At 40.0% G+C, this 21,905-nt stretch overlaps 1 protein-coding gene across 4 annotated transcripts in view; it reads right to left on the bottom strand.

Annotated features, from left to right (window-relative positions):
* The window catches only part of LOC111077335 (putative neural-cadherin 2), a 103,929-nt gene that overhangs the window by 26,331 nt on the left and 55,693 nt on the right, over positions 1–21,905 (bottom strand). For 2 of the 4 annotated variants that reach the window (XM_041593926.1, XM_041593927.1), the window contains exon 4: positions 3,565–3,708. The exons of 1 other annotated variant lie outside the window; for it this stretch is intronic. In XM_041593926.1, the coding sequence (XP_041449860.1) occupies positions 3,565–3,708 (144 nt within the window). Of the gene's footprint in view, positions 1–3,564; positions 3,709–11,307; positions 11,780–21,905 lie in introns of all 4 variants that reach the window. One more of the 4 variants, XM_022371582.2, reaches the window with a different exon arrangement.

The raw sequence follows: 21,905 nt of genomic DNA, 5'->3' as shown, positions 1-21,905 counted from the left end.
ATTGGTTGGCAGCAAAAGCAACAACATGGACATTAAGTGTAGCTCCGGCAAAGTCGTGTTAAGTGGTCCCCAGTCTTAGACAATGACGTTTATAATTTACGAAGTCATGACGCCATTTTTAAATCACTGATAATGATAATAAATTAATATACAGACACCAGGGTCCGGGTCCGGGTACCGTGCCCCAGCCAACACCCTAGAGACACACGAGCCACACATGGGAACAGCCGCGCAAGGCAGTAAACATTCTTCCACATCCACCCCATCGAAACGCCACAAGGTTCTCGCTGGGCTACCCCCCAGTGCCTTGTATTTTGTGCTGCCTGCGAATACGTACTTATTTAGCATGAAAAGTCATTTTAAAAAGTAGAAAAAAACATTTGCTTTTTAGTCTTGTTTTGATCTTTTTAGGATTCTGTTGGAGGACGACAGCCCCTAAGTGTTTTTATGGCACGCACTGAAAGGTTGTTGGGTTTTATTTTGTTTTTAGATAAGCCGCGTGGTGATTTAAAAAAAGTTTCTTAAAGAATATATTTTTTAAAGGAACAAGTAAGTTTTTTTATAAAATATTAGTGACTAGAAAAGGTAGTAGCTTTGTCTTAATAGACGCTGGAAACGATTATAATCGTTACATATACATATGTAGGAGTGATTCTCATTCTCCACGTTTCACATTGATTCATCACATGACTCATTTTTATATTCATACCCCTCGAATGATTGAAACTCCCACAAGCTCCGTATAAGGACTTTCATTATAGAATAACTTGTACACTCCATTTCTATTTAATCAAAAATGGGGTAACATTTGGCCAACACATGGCAGCCACCGAATAGGAAGCAGAGTATAGGAACACACTCCAATAAATAATCTTTTCGCTCATAAATTTGGAATGTGGTACGCAGCAGTAGCAGCAGCAGCAACAAAGTTTTACAGCTCCTTTCGTATGAGTATTTCGAAAGTAGACGCAAACATGCTAACAAGAAATCACATTAAAGATTTGTCATGACCCCCCCCACCCAGTCGGGCCACAGCCTTCAATTCATACGAGTATACGAGTATTCCTCACGAATTTGGCTGGGGGTACGAAAAGCCTTCTTCTATGTATTCGCTTTTCCTGCTGCGAGTAGTTCAAAAATTTTCGTGTGCACATTTATTTTTCCGTTTGCTGGCGCTCTCAACTCAACTTTTCTCCTCCGTATTCCTTCTCTATGGCATATTATTGTTTCCATGGCCATTTCTGTGCCACGACTGTGTGTTCCTGCTGTTCTTATTTTTTTTCCTCCAATTCGGGTTAATGCTTTTTTCGCAGTCGTCGCGACGGCGACAATAAGGATTCCGGTCTTTTTCCCTTGTCTTTAGTTCTTTGGAGCTGTTGCTGTGGCTGTTATGGGGGCTGGGAAGACAAAGTTCTAGCCCCCAAAAAAGCCACAGCGTGGTCTCCCTTTGGAGGGTTACAAAGTTGTTAAATGCTTTCAATGAGATTTTGAATGTTTTTCATGCTGCAAATCGTATTTTCCACAGATACGGAGAGTGTTCTCCCTCCATAGTTTTGCCGCCATCCTTTCTCCCGATTCCCCATCGTATTAACAATAATAATTTCCGCATGGGAATCAATAGACAAATATACAAATACGCATATTAGATGCTCACTTGGTTTCCATTTGTGTTTGTCTTTGTATTTTATGGATTTATGCATGGGTTTGTATCTTGTATCTCGTTTTCTATCTTCAATGAGACGAGCCTTTATTTGTTAATATTTCGTAAATATTTGCGGTACATGGCCCAGGCCTAATAATAATCCAGAAGAGTATTAAAATAAATAAATGTTTATGGAGAAATATACCAGAGTTGCTTTAATATTTATGCATATAAATAAGTACATTCATGTGGGAGGGCGGGTACCCATGGGGGAAATTGCCAAATTGGTTTTTTCTAAATGTTTATGGCATCTCTTCGCATAATTTTTCGTGTTTTTTTTTTCTTCCTTTCTGGAAGGAAGGAAGTTCTAGGCCATATATGTACATACTTATACTGCCTTGAAAATTACAGCAAAATGTCGCTGCGATATGATTTGCGAGAAATCATGTAAGCATTTGTCCCCAGATGACTTTATTATTGCTCTTCTCTGATGTGAGGTGAGGAAATGACAGTTCAATTCGATTCGATCCAAGGTGAAATCTTAAACGTTTACGGATTTTTTCACTATCATTCCATGATAATCTTTTGTTTCGACTAGAATTTCATTTAGCTTTCACTGACAACACACTTTTTATATTGTATTTCTCTCACCCTCTCACATCAATCCAATTGCTTGAGTTTTTTGTGGGTCAATAGTAATTTCACTCCCAAAATGATTGCTATTAAAGTTATGTGTTAGGAATTCCCCTTGTTTTGGTTATACTTGGAATGCGGAATCATCACTTCAGGCATGCTTTTGTTGCAACCAACGCTCAACACGAATTTCTTTTACAATTAAATGAGCTTAATGTGTACCAATTTCCTATTAATTTGTGCATTTTCTTTAGGTTCTGTCCGCTACGAAGAGCCATGTAAATATTTAAAGTTGCTTGAATACAAAAATCCTTTAATTCCACTAATACAAAAGGTCTCCATAAAAATGTGTTCAGAAATGGCTTGCAGATACTAACTTCTAGAGTTTGTTCGGTCTTTTAAAGTGAATTTGGTTAATGTGCTTTTAATAAAGCTTGATTTTAGCTTAAATCAATGACGTACACATTGAGCTGTTTAATTATCCTACAATGTCTGGTGAGTCAGATTTTCATTAGTTTTTCTTCTGAATCATCAACTTTGCATACAGACTAATTACAATAGAATCTAGATCTGGTAATAAGTAAAACTTTTCAATAAAATGTTCAGAATTTTTATTTTGTATAAATAGTACATTACTGTGTATTTAAAATGAATCTTAAGTGATTAAATACATATTTAAGTATTTTCTTAATATCAATAATTTTATCCTTTAAAGTTTAACCTTTTTGTTTTGCTTTCGTAATTATTCTAAAAATTCTCTTAAGCGTAAGAGTAATCCTTCTAAGCTCTGAATCTTAATTATTAAGTCTTATATTGCACATTATAGTCTCCTTTCTTTTATAGCTACAATCCTTTGCGTTTAATGTTCGCCTTCTTCTTTACTGTTCAACAGAGCATCTGTGTCTACATCTTAATATCTTTGCAATGCAAATCCTCTGCTCCCTCATGGCTAGTACAGCCCCGACAATTACAATTAAAGACACACTTAATTAAATCAATTGCCAATTTATGCAATATATTCTCCTCGGCATCGCTCGATTACGCAAGTATTTTGTGAGCGGAGCTGAAGCAGAAATCCAATTTGAGACGAAAGGAAAATTGAACATTAAATAACAAATACACACAGAGACGCAATGAAGAGTTTATTCTTTTGTCTTGATGAAGGATAATTTTTTGGCAGGATGTGGGACATTGAATACTTTCGGGAGGGAATGTGGGGCATATTGATTAATCTTTCGTCAGCTCGAATAATAATTACTCTTTCTGAATGTTTGATTTTGATTACTCACACTCATTGTGATCCTTGGCGTTGACAGTGAGGACTGTGCTCTGCAAATCGGCATTCTCATCGATTTCAGTCTCGTACAGAAATCTATCGAAATATGGTGGTGAATCGTTTTTGTCGGCAATACCAATGCGTACAAATTTTGTAACTGCAAATAAAAAAAGCAAAAGCCATGACTTAGACATATAAATACTGTACATATAGATAGATGTGGTGGCCGTACGGATATGCGGCAGTGTGATAAGTGTATGAAATGCCAATAAGCAGCATTAATTATAGCAAATTTATTGATTGACAAATTGTGCGCGTGCCTCCTTTGCGGTCGAGAAAGTCGTAAAGTTGCTCGGTTTATGCGTGAAACGTGGCAAGCATAAAATTTGGGGAGTCATACACTTGAGGCACAACAGATACGTACCACCAGCCGCTTCTGTTTCTTCCTCTCTAATTTAGGCTCCACGAATTTGTCAGCCTCCAATGAGCATAGCTAAGTAAATTTGTTAACATGTTGGTCTTGTCCAGATGTCAAATACCCCCCGAACTATTTCTGGGTATTTTCCAAGGAAAACTCTGAAAAAACAAAACACTTGTGCAAAGTGAAAAGTTGGTGCCCCGTTTTCAGTCCAAAGGAAAATAACTTTTCACAAAGTGCACAGCGATGTGAAGTGGGTTTCCCCCCCACCTCATTTTATTTGCTTATTTCCAGCTAATGTCTTGCTAAACAAAACTTTTTGAATAGTTTTGTAGTTTTTGTGTGGAACGAACGTGCGTTAATGAGTTTTACCCGATGATGGGACTCAAGGTAACGCTCAACAACTGCACTTCACTGCACTGCACTTCACATGGCATTTGGTAAAGCAAATAAGCGTAGATTTTTGGAAAATCTTTCAGTAACTTTCTGAAGCTCGTCCTATGGTTTGGTTTTATAACTTTTGGGATAAAGTTTTCTACAAATATGAAATTCCCTTCAAAGCAGACATAAACAACCTTTCAGCCTGCCATTAGTGAACACTAGAATATTCCGTAAATAATTAAATCATATTCAATTTGGCTGTTTGAGTATTTTTCGGCCAAGTGTCCTTTTGTCAACTCGGAGTATGTCTTAAAATGTTTCCAATTTACCCCACCACACAGTCCATGTGGCACTAAGACCACGAGTATGACTTGAAAGGACTCTCGGTAAGGTTTCTTTGGGGCTTGTATCGTTTTCCCACATGGGCGGAAGCAATAATCTGTTTTTCCTGTTACAATTTTCAACAAAAACACAAAAGAACAAAACACAAAAAGCCTCAAAACCCAACTTGTGTAAAAAATATATGTATCACAGAAAAAGTATATATTTCTAGCAGCATAAATGTGCTTTAACAGCAAAAGTAACCCAACCTGGCAGTCAGTCACACGTCATAAAAGAGCCCCAGACCCTGCTCTGGAAAGATGTTTGGGGAGAAAATTAATATGGCCAGCAGTCAGAAACGCCTGGAGCTTCATGCGTATGCGTACGAAAGTTGATATAGGAAAATACTTTTATTACATAAATGCATTTCTCTCTCTTTTTCTGTGCTTTAATCTGCTTCAAAGAAAACATTTTTAAGATGCAAAAAATGTTGGTCTATTGAAATTCTCTCAGCACTACGATTCCAGCAATTTATTTATCCTGTATTCAATAAGAAAATGTGTAGAATCCTGCGACATGTTTGCAATGCAGATGACATAAATTTGGAAACTAGTTGCCAGTCAGCTTAGTGGAAGAGTTGTGCAATCTTTTCTTTATTTGAATGGCTAAAAAAATGTCTTAAATTCATTAAGGAAAACTATTAAACTTTAATTGATGGTTCAGCCTTCTGCTTGTTTGCTTTGTTGGACACTTAAGTGAATATACAGCAGCTTTTTGAAGTAAAACCTCTCAAGATCTCCCTAATTCAACTGCTATTCACACATCTATTCATCAAAATTCTTAGACCCAAAACTTGAACCATATTCTCTGCTCAGAATTAAATGAAAAAATGAATTCCTGAGCCTCTTCATTCACCTCACAAGAGCGTGTGTTTTTAAAGCAAGACAAATGGAATCTAATTTAGAATTTAGCTCTTTGCCTCTTATTTAGTTTGGAGGTAAGTTAAGCACGTAATATGCTCCTCCTTTTCACCCGGAAAATGAAAGAGAAATGAGCAAAAATAAGTACATACACTTGTACGCACACACATAAAACACACTCGTTCCTGGTCGTGTAGGCCACTCTTTATTTTTTGAGGTGGGACGAGTACCAGCTCAAGCGAAAAGTTCGTATAAATAAGACCCGGAAGGGGGAAAAAGAAGTAAAAGAAGATGGAGAAAAACGACTTGAGCAGAAAGCGCTTAGAAAACCCAAAACACATGAAAGACTCAAAGTAGGTGCACAAGTGTGTGTAGCTACTATATACTGAATAAATACTGAATAAACACCACGAAATACCACACAAAATACTCATCATGAAGCACTCAGGGGCCAAAGCAAACATAGCAGTGGCATTTCCAAAAGCATTTTTATGTATTTTCCACCATTCTTGACTTCATTTTTTTTTACCTATCATAAAATGGGAAGGTAAATGAAAAAAGGGATGCAGGGATTTTGTACTGCTTAACGAGAAATGGGGGAATAAATTTCATTTGTAACTGAAAATTTTTTAAGATTTAGCAAACTGCCAGGCAAAATTTTAATGCATTGTGTTTCGGGTAACCATAAATTAATACAGTATAATCTGGTTTAATCCAGGATATTCCCAAGTTTTTCTTTCTTGTATGCTAGTATTTGTAAATACGATGCGATACATTATGTTTTTCCAAGTTCGGCGTACACCCTCACATACGAGATACCCTATAAGCGCTAAAAAAAACTCTTTGGCTTGCCTGTTGACTGGTAAAGTGGCTGCCTTTTTGTTGGTGTTAAATTGAGCAGCAAAGTGAGCTGCGCCCAGTCATCAGCCTGCCATCAGGCTTCCATTTTCTCTCACTCCCCCAACTATGCACGCGTTCTCTCACCCACCCGTTCATCACGCTGTCTTGGCAAGGCAGTCAAAAGGGCTCACTTTAAACTATTAACGTGCAGGTGAAAGGTGGGGCAGAGAGCAGGAGCCACCGTCAGAGGCAGGGAGCCAGAGCCAGAGACCCAGCAGCCGTCAGCTATTTATGGCCGCATAACTGGCACACTAACAAGCCAACAGGCCCTGCCCCCAAACCAGACATCTGGCCCCCCGTTGCTGGTGTGCCATATGTCAGTCTATGAATGAGTGGTAGCTGGCTCTCTTTCTTTTTTTTGTACTGCCAGTAAACATCAACACAGCCCTACATTTTCTGTATTTTTTATGCAGCTTTAGAATTTGTTTTGGTACCCTAGAAGAGGGTGTTATGATTTTGATTAGTTTTATCCAATGCTTATGCTTTCATTTTTGTTGTGATTTAGCAAGGAATAAGGAGAACAAGTTCACAGGTGAGGTGTCTGCTCAGGGTATAACGTTTCCTTGTCTTCATCTCTTTACATTCCCGCTCCTGTCTCTTATCCTAAAGGGTATATAAATCTTCGGTTCATGATCCTAATCTTTCTTTGGTGTATTTTTTATTTTAGTCGTTGTGTCTGTCCTTTTTTTTGCGCAAAGTTAAATAAATAAAAAACGAAATGGGAGAAATGGTAAAGGGAAAAATGTGTGCAAAGTGGCGTCAAATGTCAGAGCTGCTCAAATCATCCATGCCACACACAGAGGAGGAGCGACAGAGACACACACACATGCGGACACACAGAGCGGAAAATAGACAGGACAGAGACGGGACGATAGTCAAAGAAGTAGTTTTGTGGAGCTTCAGAAGCAAAGAGCGAGCCGGAAGTAACATTTTCCAAAAGGCAACAAAGCGCATCACATTAAAACTGACAGCATGAATGGAACATGGGGATGGGATGTTAGTGCAAAAGGGGTATTCGTTTGATAAGATGGGATAAAGGATAGCGGGGATCGGAGCTGGGTGCTCCTAAGAGTGTTCCATGGGTTTGTCTGTGCTGTCTGTCGCCTTAGTTTATCCTTGTTCTTCTGCTGTTCTCTACGCCTTTGTCGGGTTCTAGTCATAATATTTTATTCGCCTCTTGCAAGTGTGCATTAAATTTACAATATTGATTTTGATGTGTACACGGTTTTTTTTGTTGGTATCATTTTTCACTGTTTAAATTGTTTCAGATTTGAATGGATGATATTATGAAATGTAGAAGTTTATTTATATTTCATTTTAGTAAGTGAAAGCTTGAATACTTTTCGTTTTGTTTTATGTTAGTTCAAGAGGATATTAATTGGCAGTCCGTACATATATTGAATAAGCTACTGGATTATTTGTGGCACTGTATCAATGACTGGCATGTAGAGGAACTGTTACTGGATTATTAATAAAAAGTTCCCCATATCAAATAGCTATACTTATAGTTCCTTATTTCAAACAGAAATTTTCAATCATATTTTCGCACAATGTAAACTACAAACTCCCATAATCTCCCTCAGGCATTGTAACAGCTTAATTTCCTTTATTTTCCACAAAAATCAAGTTACAAAAATGCCTTGAAAGTCTTACGGCAAAACTTTTATGCCAAATAACTAAATTACAACTTTTAATTTACTAATTAGTTTTCAGGGTGCAGGGCGAGTTTTTGACACAAAAACAAACAGATAAATAAATGAAACCAAATAAATAAATTGCAAATAAATAACCGGATGTGATTGTGGCTGTTGTCCTTTGGCAATAATTTAATCCTGAAGGCGTTGAAAGGGGGCTTAATGCGATAGGGCCATGCCCACACGCCCAGCTACCCAGACCCACACACACCCGCATCAACGCCTACACAAAGAAAACACATTGCGTAATAAATTTTCAGCAAGTTTATGATAATCTCATGTTGTGTTTACTCATGTATTTTGGATTAAGTTTTCTCTTTTAGTTTTCTGTATAATATGTAAAACAACAAAAAAAGAAAGGAAAACTTTGGTTTTCGGGATAAAACAAATATTGACAGGGTAATGATCGAGTGGATAATGATGGTACGAAGCAATGAGATAGAACTTGGAAGCGTGTGAAAGTTATTATTAGTTTAATGGGCCACGCGACGGGGGTACAACTACGGGCTCACATTTCGTATGAGTAATATGTCATGTGGTGAAAGTTTAAACTGTCAGACAATTTTACATCCAACCAGACACAATACTGATGTTTTCATAAGGCAAAGGGTTATTTTGCTGTTGAATTTGTCCCTCACATAATGGCAACTCATTTGACTTTTCCACTTAAATGATTTAGGTAAGTGCGGTGGGGCAGGGCAAGGCAGGGCGTAGCAGGGTCCCAGAGCTCATGTGCGTGTGTTTGTGTGTGTGCATGTGACTTTTATAATTAGTTTTACCATTAATTTATTGCTGTGGTGGCAGCACTTTGATCAAAACCAAAAACTGCTGTTGACATTTGACATTTGTTGTGAATAGTAAGGATGAAAAAATGAGACGAGGGACTGACAAGAAAATGACACGACGAAACAGATACCTGGTAATGAGTGGAAAACATAGCGATTGTACGTATATGAGCTTCTGAAATGAAAGGTGGGATTAACTGGGATAGAGAAGTCTCTGGAATATTGTAAGAGTGTGGGAATAACGTTAAGCTTCTTCGACAGCGATGAATCTCCCTTTATCGGGTACTATTAATTAATTGGATGTGTGCCTGATATAATCTGATGTCACAGAATTAACTTAGTGAATCTTCTAGCTCTGTATAATTTCACAATATGCTCCTTTGCTCCAAAATACCTTTATTACGCATAGATAAATGAAATGAATATCATTTGGCTGCTTGGCTTCCGATTACAATTTCAGGAATCCACTCATAACTCCTGCACCACTTGAAGCATGATTTATGAAACGCGCTTATGGTCAAATTCCTTTCTGATTCAGCATAAGCACAAATCTCATAGGGGCGAAAACCTTTCTCACACTCCCGTGCGCTGTGGGGCAAAAAAAAAAAAATACAATTAAATCCATTTAATGAACTCGTTGAACCCCACGGAATCCAAATAATACCCTTTTCGGGGCCGCGGGCATGTATTCAACTCGGGATTTCGGAGACCTTTGAGCCTTTCAGCTCATTAACTTTGATGATGCACAAAGGGAGGGGCCTCTCTTGGACTTGGACCTCTCTAGTGAAATTTCAATTAAAAGCCCTCGGTTCGTGTACTATGGATATTTGTATTCATTACAGAAGATCATCATCATCATCATTAGCGTTGGCGTTTGGCATTAGCGTACATCCAACATCCGATGCCGGAAGTGACCTGCACTTCAACTTTTCACAAGCCGGCCAAAAAAAAAAAACCATGAACAACAAAACAAAAAATTGTTAATTAAACTTATGAAATGTTTAGAAAGGTTTTTATTCGTAAAGAATTACCATTCACCCTTGCAGCCTCTGGCTACTGGCCGCCGCCGCCGCTGCCACGACTCCCACGACTAATTAAAAAGTGTGTGCAGGGCCACAAGACAAAGCGCAAAATCACAAAAAAAAACACACACAACAAACAGCCAAAAGTGAACGAAAATGAGAAACAAGATGGGCTGAGCACCAATATAAAAAATATGGCGTTGGCTACAGCGTTGATGAGTTGACAAATATTTTGTCTGTCATAATGAGTCCGTGCGAATGGAAGGCAAGACAAGGTGAGGCATGGTGCCGGGCTAGAGCCACGGACCCTGGCAAGGACCTTGTTTATGGGCCTGTTTCGCTGCTGTTCATTAACCACGGTGGGAGGGAGGAGGGCTGGCTGGGATGGAATGTTCAGGGTTAGATGCTGGTCCAGTGGCGTGTTAATTACGACCTACATACATCCGGCGGAGGGGATGGTTTATGGTATGTTTTGGCCTCAATTAAAAAACTTTCTCTCGCATAGAAATTGCGTTGCTATCAGCTTACATTAGATGTGTTGCGTATACGCCATGTGTTTGTGTGTGTGTGTAGATTTTTGAGCGGAATATGAAAAAGGGGATAGTCACCGCAATTAAAAATTAACTTACAGCGTTAAAAAAAAATAAAACTTTAAATTGAATTCATTTTGTGGTAATAAAGTTTCGGATTTAGATAGTTAAATGAAAAGCAGTCCCAAATGGAAAATATCATATCTCAGTGGGTACACCTTCTGTAAAATATTTATCCAAAATCATATTTTAACCCGTTTCTTGCTGGCAGTTCACATATCCCTTGAAATCCATTGCCTCTCGCTTTGTTCAATTATCCACCTCCCCAAATACGGACAACCCTCTTCATTATGGCCCCCAGAAATCTACTAAGAAAATTACAGTAGAGAGCAGTACCGGAAATACAAATGCATGCATATTTAAAATGCATGAAGGAGGTAGAATGCCAGGCGCCCAGATACCCATGCCCTAAGGTGTCGTTAGCCTGGATCCCTCACGTACACACGTGCCCCCACTTCGAAGCCCACTCCCACACACTCCCACCGACTCGACTGCTGTGTGGAAGCCCCACAAATTACACTTCATGAAATTTTCACAAGACCATTTACATAAGCATAAAGACGGAAGGAGGCAAAGGCAAACGCAAAGGCAAACGCAAAGGCAAAGGCATACGCATACTCGTACCAGAAAGCAGACTTCAGGGGGCTGGAAATAATCATATGCACATCTAACTACTTAGTTCATACGCATACACAAATGGCACACAAATGGCTGTACACACTTACCCAAATAGGTGCTATTTGTCAAAACCCAAAAGATTTTTAATGGATCGACCATAACTACGCAGACCAGACCAGGGCTAGGCTGTTTGGCGGGGGGTGGGAGCTGTACCAGTGGCTGTACAATATGTAACTTCCTTCAGCAGTTTATGGCACAAACTGCTGGCCAAAAGTTGTAAAACCTCTTCCAGGTGTTGAGAGACAACTTTATGCAGACTTTGAGTATTTTTTCCAGGTGGTGCTGCTGCCCTTCCTGGTAACGATTCTGTTCCTCCGTTTGCTTCTGGCAATGGCCTTCTATCTCCAGTTGTTCAGTTTATTTTTCCCTTTGTTGATTTGCACTATTTTTAATGAGTTGCTGCGGTGGTCCTTGTAGCTGTTGTTGCTTCTCCCTTTGAGGTATTTTCCGTTGCAATTTTCGTTGTGCACTTTTGCGGCATTTACATAAATCAGAACACTGCGCATTGCTCATATTTCACTGCAAAAACCACAAAATATTATACAAATTGAACTTTCTTTCACTTTCACGCCCTTGACACACAGAGAGCTAACCATTCAATTTTGCTCTGTTTCTGTTTGAGTTACGGTTTATTTTCGGCGGCTTTTGTGGAGTTTTATTTGCTGTAATTAAAATTGCTCTTGGTGTCCTTGTCTCCGTTTTTGTGGCATGGTAATTAAAATTTTGCGTTTATTTATGTCACACACGCACTCGCACACACTTCCCCGTTATCGTTATCGTTATTATTATCAGCATTTTGTGATCGTAATCAGCGGTTATTAAAAACTGATGACATTGCCATAAGCCCTAAACAAGACCAGGCACTAATTATGTGTGCAGTTGATGTTTTTTGGCAGGCATTAAATTGGATTTAGTTTTATATAAACAGTTATGTTGGGATTAAAATTAAATGGCGTAAAATACTCATTAATTTTTGTGCGCGGAAGTCATAGAGTAATGGTGGAAGGGTAGATATTTTTATTATAAAATGTAGTTCAGAGAAGAAAGCATAGCCAACCCTTAAACACCCTAAAATAGTTACGATTCATTGATTTTCGTTACTTTTATATAATTATATCTAGTCAGAATGTAGCTCCGAGTAGTGGGTTCTTAATCTTATTCTCAAGAATACCTTACAGCACCCATACTTTTGAGGATTAATAAAATTTTATAACTTTACATATATCCTGACTGACTACCTGTTATCCCTTTGTCGAGACTCTAAACGTTAAGATTCTCTTTCTCTTCGCTTTATAATCAAAAAGGATTTGGCTTGGGGATAAAATCCCTGTTAAGCAGCTACCAAGGCCCTGTTCTAGTTTTGAGTGAGCTTCAGGCAAGGTGGGGCCTAAATCTTAGCAATTAGATGCCAAACTTCTCTCTCTCGCTCTTTGGTTGTTTTTGTTGGCCATTTAGAAATTCTCAAACGCTCTTCAAACAGTTGGCAGTCAAGTGGGCCCAGCTACAACAGTTAACAGCCATTAGCCAACTTTCGACTGGGCCCAAACAAAAGGCTGTCCAAGCAGCGCCAATTAACGCACACAGTGCGCGATCCTCAGGACTCCAGAGCTCTGCTCCGGAGCTTAGGCAAATGTGCCCAAGGCGGCGAGGCAAGGCGGTCACAGCCTTGACCTTTATCCGGAGGCGTAGACAAACTCCTTGTTGCCGTTGCCGTAGCTGTGGCCCCTAAATTTTTAATTGTTTATGCCATAAGGGGTAATGGCTTAGCCCCCCCCCCCCCTGTTACCGCTCTAAATGTACTTTAACAATTTAGCCGCGCGCCTTCTGGAAGGGACTTTTAATGGACAGCCATCGCCATCTCAGAGATAGAGGAGCAGGAAGTACGTACTTTTGTGTGGCCGAAACGATTAAAGGCAAGGCAAAGTAATTAGTGACTCAATTGCTTGGCTCTGGCGTTGAGAGCCGCGCATACAAATGGCCTGCTTCCGACTTTGATGGGTTATTGGTGGTTTTGTCATAAACCCGCAAGCCCATGGCCCACAAGCTGGCCAAATCAATTGGCAGCCAACTGGCGTCCTCAAATATGAATAAATGTCGGGAAGAGCAGTAGAAAAAAATGCCACGCTCAGGGGGAATTGAGGTCAGAGAAATTAGCGTCAGTCCCGGAGCCACCATCTCTCTATAATCCCCGTCTACGCAATTTATGCAAATTTATGCAACTTTGAATACCGACTGCCAGATGCTGCCTTGATCCGTGTAACTCGGATAAATTTAAGTCAGCAAACAGCATTTTTTCTTCTGCCTTTTGCCTGCCAAAAAGTTAAACATGCTCATTTCATAACTTTTCTTTGAGTCGGGCAAAAGACAGGCTCAATGCAGGCACAAATTTTCAAATTGCACTTTTCCGCCCCAAGATGAGGTCTTGCGGACGAAACGAAAGAACCAAAAAAAAAAATTATATATATATATACGTTTGTAGGAAGCAGTGGGAAAAACTGTTGCCCAGCCCCGGCGGAAATACAAAAGCATAAACTTTCCGGCCAAGAAACCAACCGCAGCCTCAGCCTCAGCCTCTTTTGAGCTCACAGTTGAGTTGAGTGGCGTCGAGTGGAGGCGGCCCCCCAAACATTTGGAAGCGCCAAAATATAAAGCGCAAAATGTGGCGGAAGTTAGATGAATATAAACTTGCTCGATACCCACCCAGCCAGCCAGCACCAAAATAGTGGGTGCGTCGGAGTGCCAGTGGGGGAGGAAACAAGTAAATTAGTTGAGTTTACTCCCAAGAAAATGAATGACTGAACGAATGAAACGAAAAGAAGAAGGAATGAAACGAAAGAAAGTAGAAATGAAAAGAATGAAAGAAATATGATATCCGCAAATGAAAGTTGGATGACAACTTTATGAGGGGGGTTTCGTGCAAGCGAAGCTCAGCGGGATATCGGAATGTTTATCTTTGAAAATGGTTTCTGGAAAAGCAGTTGGACACCTGGGGCGCTGCTGGAAAACTACATAACGTTTACCATAACTAGATCGCTTTGCGAGCTTTGCGAAAATTGTCTGCTTGAAGGATTGCTCTTGATATACCAAGAGGTTTAATCCTTTTCAATTATTGTAGTAAGTCGTTTCGTAACCTGACTCCAAGAACCAGCATTCCAATAGAAATAGTTCCTTCTATTTTTGCTTTTTCTTTTGCTAATTCCAAACTTCCAATGACAATTATGCATATCTATTTTCCAGCAGCGGATGATCCTAGGAATTAGTAGATAAAGCCTAAGTCTCTAAGCGGTCCCAATGCTGCTCAGCTTTCTTCAGAGAGAGGGAGGGGGAGTGGGGGAGAACTCCGCTTTGTCGTGGCTGGCAATTGCAGTTTGTTTCGCAGTTGTTGTTTGAAAAAATGGTAAAAGTTTTCGCTTTGTTTTCACAATTGTTGACGTGCAATTCAAATGAGTTAACAACGCAAAAAGTGAGTGACCCACATCGCCGGCCATATCCAACAACAGCTGGCAAACAGCTACAACTACAGCTAAAAACGGAAGGAAAAATATAAAAAAAATGTATATATATGAAAAAACATGCAAAAATTTCAAGTTGTAAAAACACGAGAGAAGCCCGTGCCCCAACAAGCAGGCAACATGTGTATATCCGTCATGCTGCTGTGCTGTTTCTGTGGATGCTGTTCACAGTTGCAGAACAACAAAGTGAATAAAGGCAGATGGATCCGAGTGGTTGTGCTTTGGAGAGGTGGGGTGGGGAAACAATTATAACCAGCATTTCCGTAAAAAGTGGCAGATTGCCTGTTGCAGACATTGCTGGCTCTTCACAACAAATAAGAATGGAAAGAAAGGCTACTTCTGAGTAGAACCGAAGGTGTAGATGCTCTTAAAGATGCATTGATCTTAAAATGGGATTGTTATTTAGTTTAATTTAATTTAATTTTATTTAATAGAAATATATATGAGGACAAGGATACTCTACTGGATACATGAATGCATAATGAGTATCATAAATGTATGAGTATCTTTTTGTGTTGGAAAATGATTCCTTCACGACGTTTTATACCTCTACTCAAATTCATAATACCGACTTAGTGCAAGAGGCAGCCCCTAACTCCGTTGCAGTTGTTGCCACGGCAACGTGCCTCACGGTGGAAAATGTTTACAAATCAAGCTGAATTGCTCAAGCTGCTTGTAGCTGGGAGCTAAATCTTCAACAAAATTGCATCTTAAGAACAACTTGGCAAACGCATCAAATGCGCTCAACAATTCAATTAGCGAAACATTGTAAGACGTGCCAGACGAGCAGAAAGTCTGGATGATGCACCCATCCGCATCCCCATCCCGCCCCTGTGGCATCGGATTACCGCAGGAAAAAGGGGGGGGAAACGTGGAAGTTTTGCAAGTTGCAGCGCGGAAAACTTGGAGCAGAGTAAACAAATGAAGCGCCAAATATGCGCGCACACCAAATAATCAATCGAGAGCCCAAGAACTTGAATAAAATGTAATTAATTACATTTGGTTTTCTTATTTTTGTTTCTCTGGCGTTTCAAGATGTCTCAAGAGTTTCGAAAAGTTCTACGCGAACCAAAAGTAAACGGTTGGCCAAGAGCCGGGGATTAGGCTCCATCTGGTCTGAATATTAGATGTTGGCGCAGAGTCAGGCACAGAGTGCAACCAGACCAAAGGGGAATGGGAACTCTGGCCAGCGATTTGTTGAAATTGTTCTCGTTTAGCATATCCCCGGCTCAAGGGATTTCCTCTGCTCCATACCTTGAGTCAGCACTCTCCTGTTGAAAGGCTCAAAATTGCAATCTTTGCCGAGAGCTTTGTTTGTTAATTTGTCTAAAACTTGGGCAAAAGTCGAATTAGTTCGGAAATCCCCTACTTAATTGTTACAAAGCCAAAACTAATTTACAATTATTGTTGTTAGAGAGTGTATTCATTCTCTAATGAATTGATTAATTCGTTGAGGATTTTCGTGTTCTAGCCAATCAATGAATTGATATTAAACTGAATTTAAACTGCACTTATTATGCATCACATGAGACACAATTATTTCCCTAGCAACAATCAAATAATTTGCTGTCTATGTACGTTGCTTTTGTGACCTATAATTGTATTATTATAGAAACGTGTCGCTGGGATGGACAATCGACGGGACATGTCGCGTGGCCAGCAGAGGATCAGATTGCCGTACATTTAATAATAAAATAAAAAAATAGTAAAAAGGCAGCTATATATATTTATATGGTGCAAATACAATTGTGGTTGTTTTTGTTGCTGTTGTTGTTGTTGTTGTTGTTGTTGGGTGTTTTTGTGGTGGATTGGGCACTTGATGGGCGTTTGGGCAACGACCAAATAACTAACCACAAGTGGAAGTCACACACAAACAATCATTCCACAGCCAGACAGGATACTAGAGAAGGCGGAGGACTGTTAGGACGCTCAACAATGGAGCAGTAAGTGAGAAAATAACATTTTAGCTTTTCCTAGGACTCTGGTTCGTGACAGGCTCACGAGTTTTGGGCCACGATTCCCTCATTCCAATTCCAGTTTCATCTGCCTGTCTTCTGTCACTCAGCAATGCTCTTGGTCCTTCTACTGAGTGTATATACACATGTATATACATATATAAATATGTGTGTATGTATCTATGGAATCGTATATATATAAATATTTCTTTCTGCTCCTTGAGCTCCTTGTGCAATGTTGCCATTTTTTTTTTGAGTATTTATCGTGCTTTTATTTTGTCAACATTTTTCTCGTTTCTGGCCAAATGAAAATAAATTCAAATGATTTATTTACGAGCATTTGATTTATTTGATTTTCGGCATTTGCTTTTTTTCCCTCCCAATATTTTCTTTTACCGTATTGCAGCAATCCACACCCCAGTACTCGCACCCAATCCCTCGCCCAAAAACCAACATGAAAATTGTATTGTATTTGCTCAGAATCGTTTTTCGGTGGCACCGCACCGGTTTGATATGGCCTGAGAATTTATTTTATGCGCAATGTTTATTTGATTTCCTTCCTGATTTCTGTTGGCCTTTTTTGTAGTGCATTTTCGCTGCGACAGTCAATAAAAATTGCAGTGTATATTCAACGGGTTTTTATTGGCACAGGGCGGGAACATTTCACACACGCTATAGGTCAATGGAATGAAGGCAGCACGACATATCGTTGAATATTTCGACAGGCATGGATTGGAATGACGGCTGCTTGATGGTATTCCCAATGAAATTAAAAACACAGAATCTAATAAAACATTTCTCGTGCAGTTTCTTTTTATGAATTATCACTAAATATATTCGTTTGTATTTCTAATATCTGTATATCAAAAGTAAATTCTCTAAAATTGCTTAATTGGCGTATTTTTAAACTTTTTTTCGACGCACATCAAAAGCAAACTTTCAAGGCCAACGTGTCAGAAAACTTTCAATGGAAAACCTCATCAATTTTCAAGCCGTTTATTGGCTTTATTTCTGTGTTTGCAGAGACCCAGAAACTGAAAGCCAAAAACTCGATTCGACACGAAACTGACACTAAGCAAACGACGAGCACGAGTAGGAAAAGTGTGGAAAACTTTTTTGTTTGCTGCCATTTCTATTTGGTATTATTTATCTAATGGCATTTGTCGTCGGGCATAAGAAAATAAATATATCCATCTGGAGAGCGTAGACGTAGACCCTCGCTGGCTCAAGTGTTTATGATATTTTGATTTTATTTCATATGAAAGTTTTGCCCCAAAAGTTGGTCCTTCCCTCCGGGGCCAGACGCCCAGTGCCCAACGCCCAACGCGATCCCATCCCCAGCCATCATCAACAGCATGCATTGATAATAATGACGCGCCCCTTATATTCGTAAGTGTGCTACAGCATTTTGTCATGTGACATAAACATTTTGTTCTTCACGACTTTTGTCGTGAATGATAGTGGATGGGTGGATGTGGGTGGGTGTATGGAGGGTAGGCGCAATAAAATCGCCTTGTCTGGCACATTTTTGTCCGAAAAAAACTTTCTTTTATTAAGATTAAAAATGACAAAAGCGCAATATTGAAGGGGAGTATGTAGAGAGAGGGCCAGGACAGAGTTCATGCTTTTTGGCGGCCTGCTGATAAGCGCCCAGAATACCCACTCCAAAGCACTCTCATTCTCACTCACAGTCTCATTCGCTCAGTCAAGTGGGTGTCACGCATAAATTTCATAAATATAAGCGTCATTATTTCTGCTTCCCAGTTTTGCGGCCGACACTCCCTGGGAGGGTAGATGGAGCCTGGAGTTGGAGACGCATACGCATCAGCCACGCCCTCAGCCCTTTGTCACGTGCCAAAAGTTTTGTATACCATATCGGTGGCACTTTCACTGCCCTTACCACAGAAACTCATCTAAATGGCGCAATTGTGCGAGACTTATGAGAAATTATATTTCCGGTTAGAGATGGGGAATATGCGAGGGAATTTGGGTATGTAGTAGAAAGAATTTCCTAGCAGATGAGAGAAGATTTTGATAGAGAAGAAACAAGATACATGCTCGATAAGATTTGAGTTACAGGTTGGCTTCAGTCTTAAGGTATGCAGTGCTTCCCATTCTCTTTCCCTTTCCAAACATTAAACAATTTCATTATTCCGTCACTCAATCACAAGATCGCGCTCTGCAGGCCCCAAAACTTTTATCATCGATGGTAGCAGAGTGGTAATGTCATCGCGGAAGAGAGTATCGCGCGGGCTGCTGCCAAATGCTGTGGCCTGACAGTTAAAGTGACATCAATCAATGCGGCATGCCACGCCCCTAATGCGTTCACACACATACTCAGCCACTCATTCTCACTCAGCTACTCGTGCACCCTGACTCCCCCAGATACACAGATACAGACACACACTCATGCTCACGGATACTGTCTCATGCTCACACGTTATCAGCAATGGAGCATGTAATGCCGATGTGCGTTTCGTTTGCTGTTGTTTGCTCGTTATATCAGGGCTTGAGCTTGGATTGGAGCTGAGAGTGGTACTGTGGGAGTGGAGAGGGGGGAGTGGATGTGGTTCATGGCAGAGAGAGTGTCTGGGTACCACGTGGCGTATGAGTGTTGGCATCGTCAATTGATTGACGACACGAGCCAGAGCGACCCAGGAACAGAAGAAGAAGGGAGTCAGACCCTACGCAGGGTTCGCAAGTAAATCAATTATGGCGGAACAAAAGTTTCACATTATATTGCCTTGACAAATTGCTGTTTGTTACTCAACTTGAGCACTTTTGTTTGGGGGGGGATCATTAAAAAGTTACAAAGGCTTGCTGCGATTTCGGGCACAAGTGTGCCTGTGCCAGTGCCAGTGCCTGTGCCTCTTATCAAGCAAAAGACATCCATAAATTTGTCAGTTTGTACGGATATCTGCGCTTCAAAATCAAATTGCTGTCGCAAAGTAAACAAATTTTTTAATATATGTCCCCAAAAGAGATGGAGAGAGTGAGAGAGAGAGAGAGAGATGGGAAGAGAGATCAATAAGCCAGATAGTATAAGTGGGAGAGATGGATTCTTGGCGCACTTTGGCAAAAGGCTTTTTACGACCGGACCTTATTTACATTATGTCCTCTCAGATTTATTTGCCTCTTTACAAAACTCACCCATAAATATGCAAATTTTGTTCCGTTTTTTTGCAACAAAAAAGTAATAAACAAATAATTCTCTCTCTCAACAGAAAAGAATGTCAAAAGAATACGAAATAAATAAAAAAAAACTGAAAAACTCATAAAACTGCATTATTGGACACTTGAGAGGGATTCGAAAAGAGAAAGGCAGTGGGGACCACTCATCATTGGAGCTGGAAAATAGCGAAAACTAGGGGAGGAAAACTCATGGAAAGCGACCGCAAATCACTTAAGCTCGGAACAAGTGCAAATCTTTTGCGGAAACTCATTAGTTTTTCTGCTGCAACTTTCCTTGCTGTAATTCCCATTTCTCTCTCAGTTCTGCCACAGCTGCAAATGAGAAAAACTCAAGGGGTAGGACTCCGTTTCATTGTTTCTGAGGAGTTTCTACTTAAAGAGTTATCGAGTGAAGAACTTGATGACTGAACCCTCATCATGTTTCATGACTGGCAAAATGTATTAAAAATTCATCAATCTGAGGCACATTAATGTCGAGACTTTTCACTTGATTTGTGTGTCTCTTGACAACCAATTAATCGGATATTTTATGGCCTTGAGATAGAATAAAGGGTCTTCATTGGTGCTGTTCATTTTATTGCCTTTAACTAAAGTTAGTTTTATTATTTTATTGGTTTCCTTTTTGCGTTCTGTTCTGGGCTCCTTTTTATGGCCGCCAACTACAAGAACGTGCCGCTGTCTTTGAGCCGGGCTAATATAACAAAGAATTTGTCTTGAGGACATGCCATCATTTGGGGCCAATGATTACATTATGCGATAATGTTGCCCCATAAAAGGCTGCAGGGTGACAAACAGATAGTGCAACTGTGGGCGTGGTAGGGGGCGGCCATTCCGTTTGCCATAATAAGCTGTAAAAGTGACACATACAGTTGACCTGATTTTCCCCACAGCACATTCTTTGTGAACGTCCTTGCGCCCCGTCCTCCCAGTGCTCCGCGCTCCTCCTCCTTGGCTTAATCCAACTTTAAAATTATACTCTAACGATTCGCACATACACGAGTGGTAGATGAGGGTAGTATGAGGGTGTCAGAGCGGGTGAGGGAGGCCCCAACAGAGCAAGGATTAAGTTGGAAGCAGTGAACCGTGCGGGGAACTAATGCAGGATCCTGTGCACTCGTCCTTGCATCGGCTACAATCACACATAGTAGTTCGCATATCCCAGGGCTTCCCTTCAGCGCCCGCCAAGTGGCAAATGGGGAAAATGTGCAGCTGTTGGTGCACACTGTACACAGATATATATATATTTTCCACTGTTATTCTTTTTCCCTGCCAACCAAATCCATCTTCATGGCTTTTTCATTCCGCTGTTGCGCCTTAACTAGCTGAAACGCCAGCGAGACTACAAAGGCAATGGCAACAGCACGAGCGAGGAAATGCACAAAAGCAACAGCATTGCAATTAAAATGCGAAAAAATAAAGCTCCTAGAGGGCTCAAAAAGATTGGGGACATCACAGGACTAAAGTGCAATTTTCACAAATAAATAATCTGTCACTAATCTGTCAAAGTGGAAAAAAGAAACCTCAGCATGCAGATATTCATGGAATTTCCATTGCTGCGTTTCTAATTTTAATATTAATGATTGGTATATATTTTTTATGCAGGAAATGTCACAGGCATATATCAGTGTTTCGTACTCTAGAGTCATCAGCAGTAAAAGACCAATTGTTTATGTCTGCATCTTTAAGTTCCGTATACTTTTTCCTGTTTTAATTTGATGGATTGTAAAGCTCTTTAGAGTTCCACAGATTTGTTTGCCAATTAGCCAAAAATCTTTGCAATCGGACACGTTCTCGAAGCACCAATACGAAATATACCAGCGTGCGATGCCGTTTTTTTCCTTCCTCTTCTCGTATGGCTAGAAAAGCAAACGAAACTGATGGGTTTTCTTTTTCTCATGGCTTGTTTCTGAATTGTTTCTACGATTTGCGAGAATCGAAATGGATTGAGTTCTCCGATTCATTGCTTAAGCAAATTTTCTGCTTTAA

Source organism: Drosophila obscura, unplaced genomic scaffold (assembly GCF_018151105.1).
Source record: "Drosophila obscura isolate BZ-5 IFL unplaced genomic scaffold, ASM1815110v1 contig_200, whole genome shotgun sequence".
Lineage (NCBI taxonomy): Eukaryota > Metazoa > Arthropoda > Insecta > Diptera > Drosophilidae > Drosophila > Drosophila obscura.
This window is presented reverse-complemented; position numbering and strand designations above follow the sequence as displayed.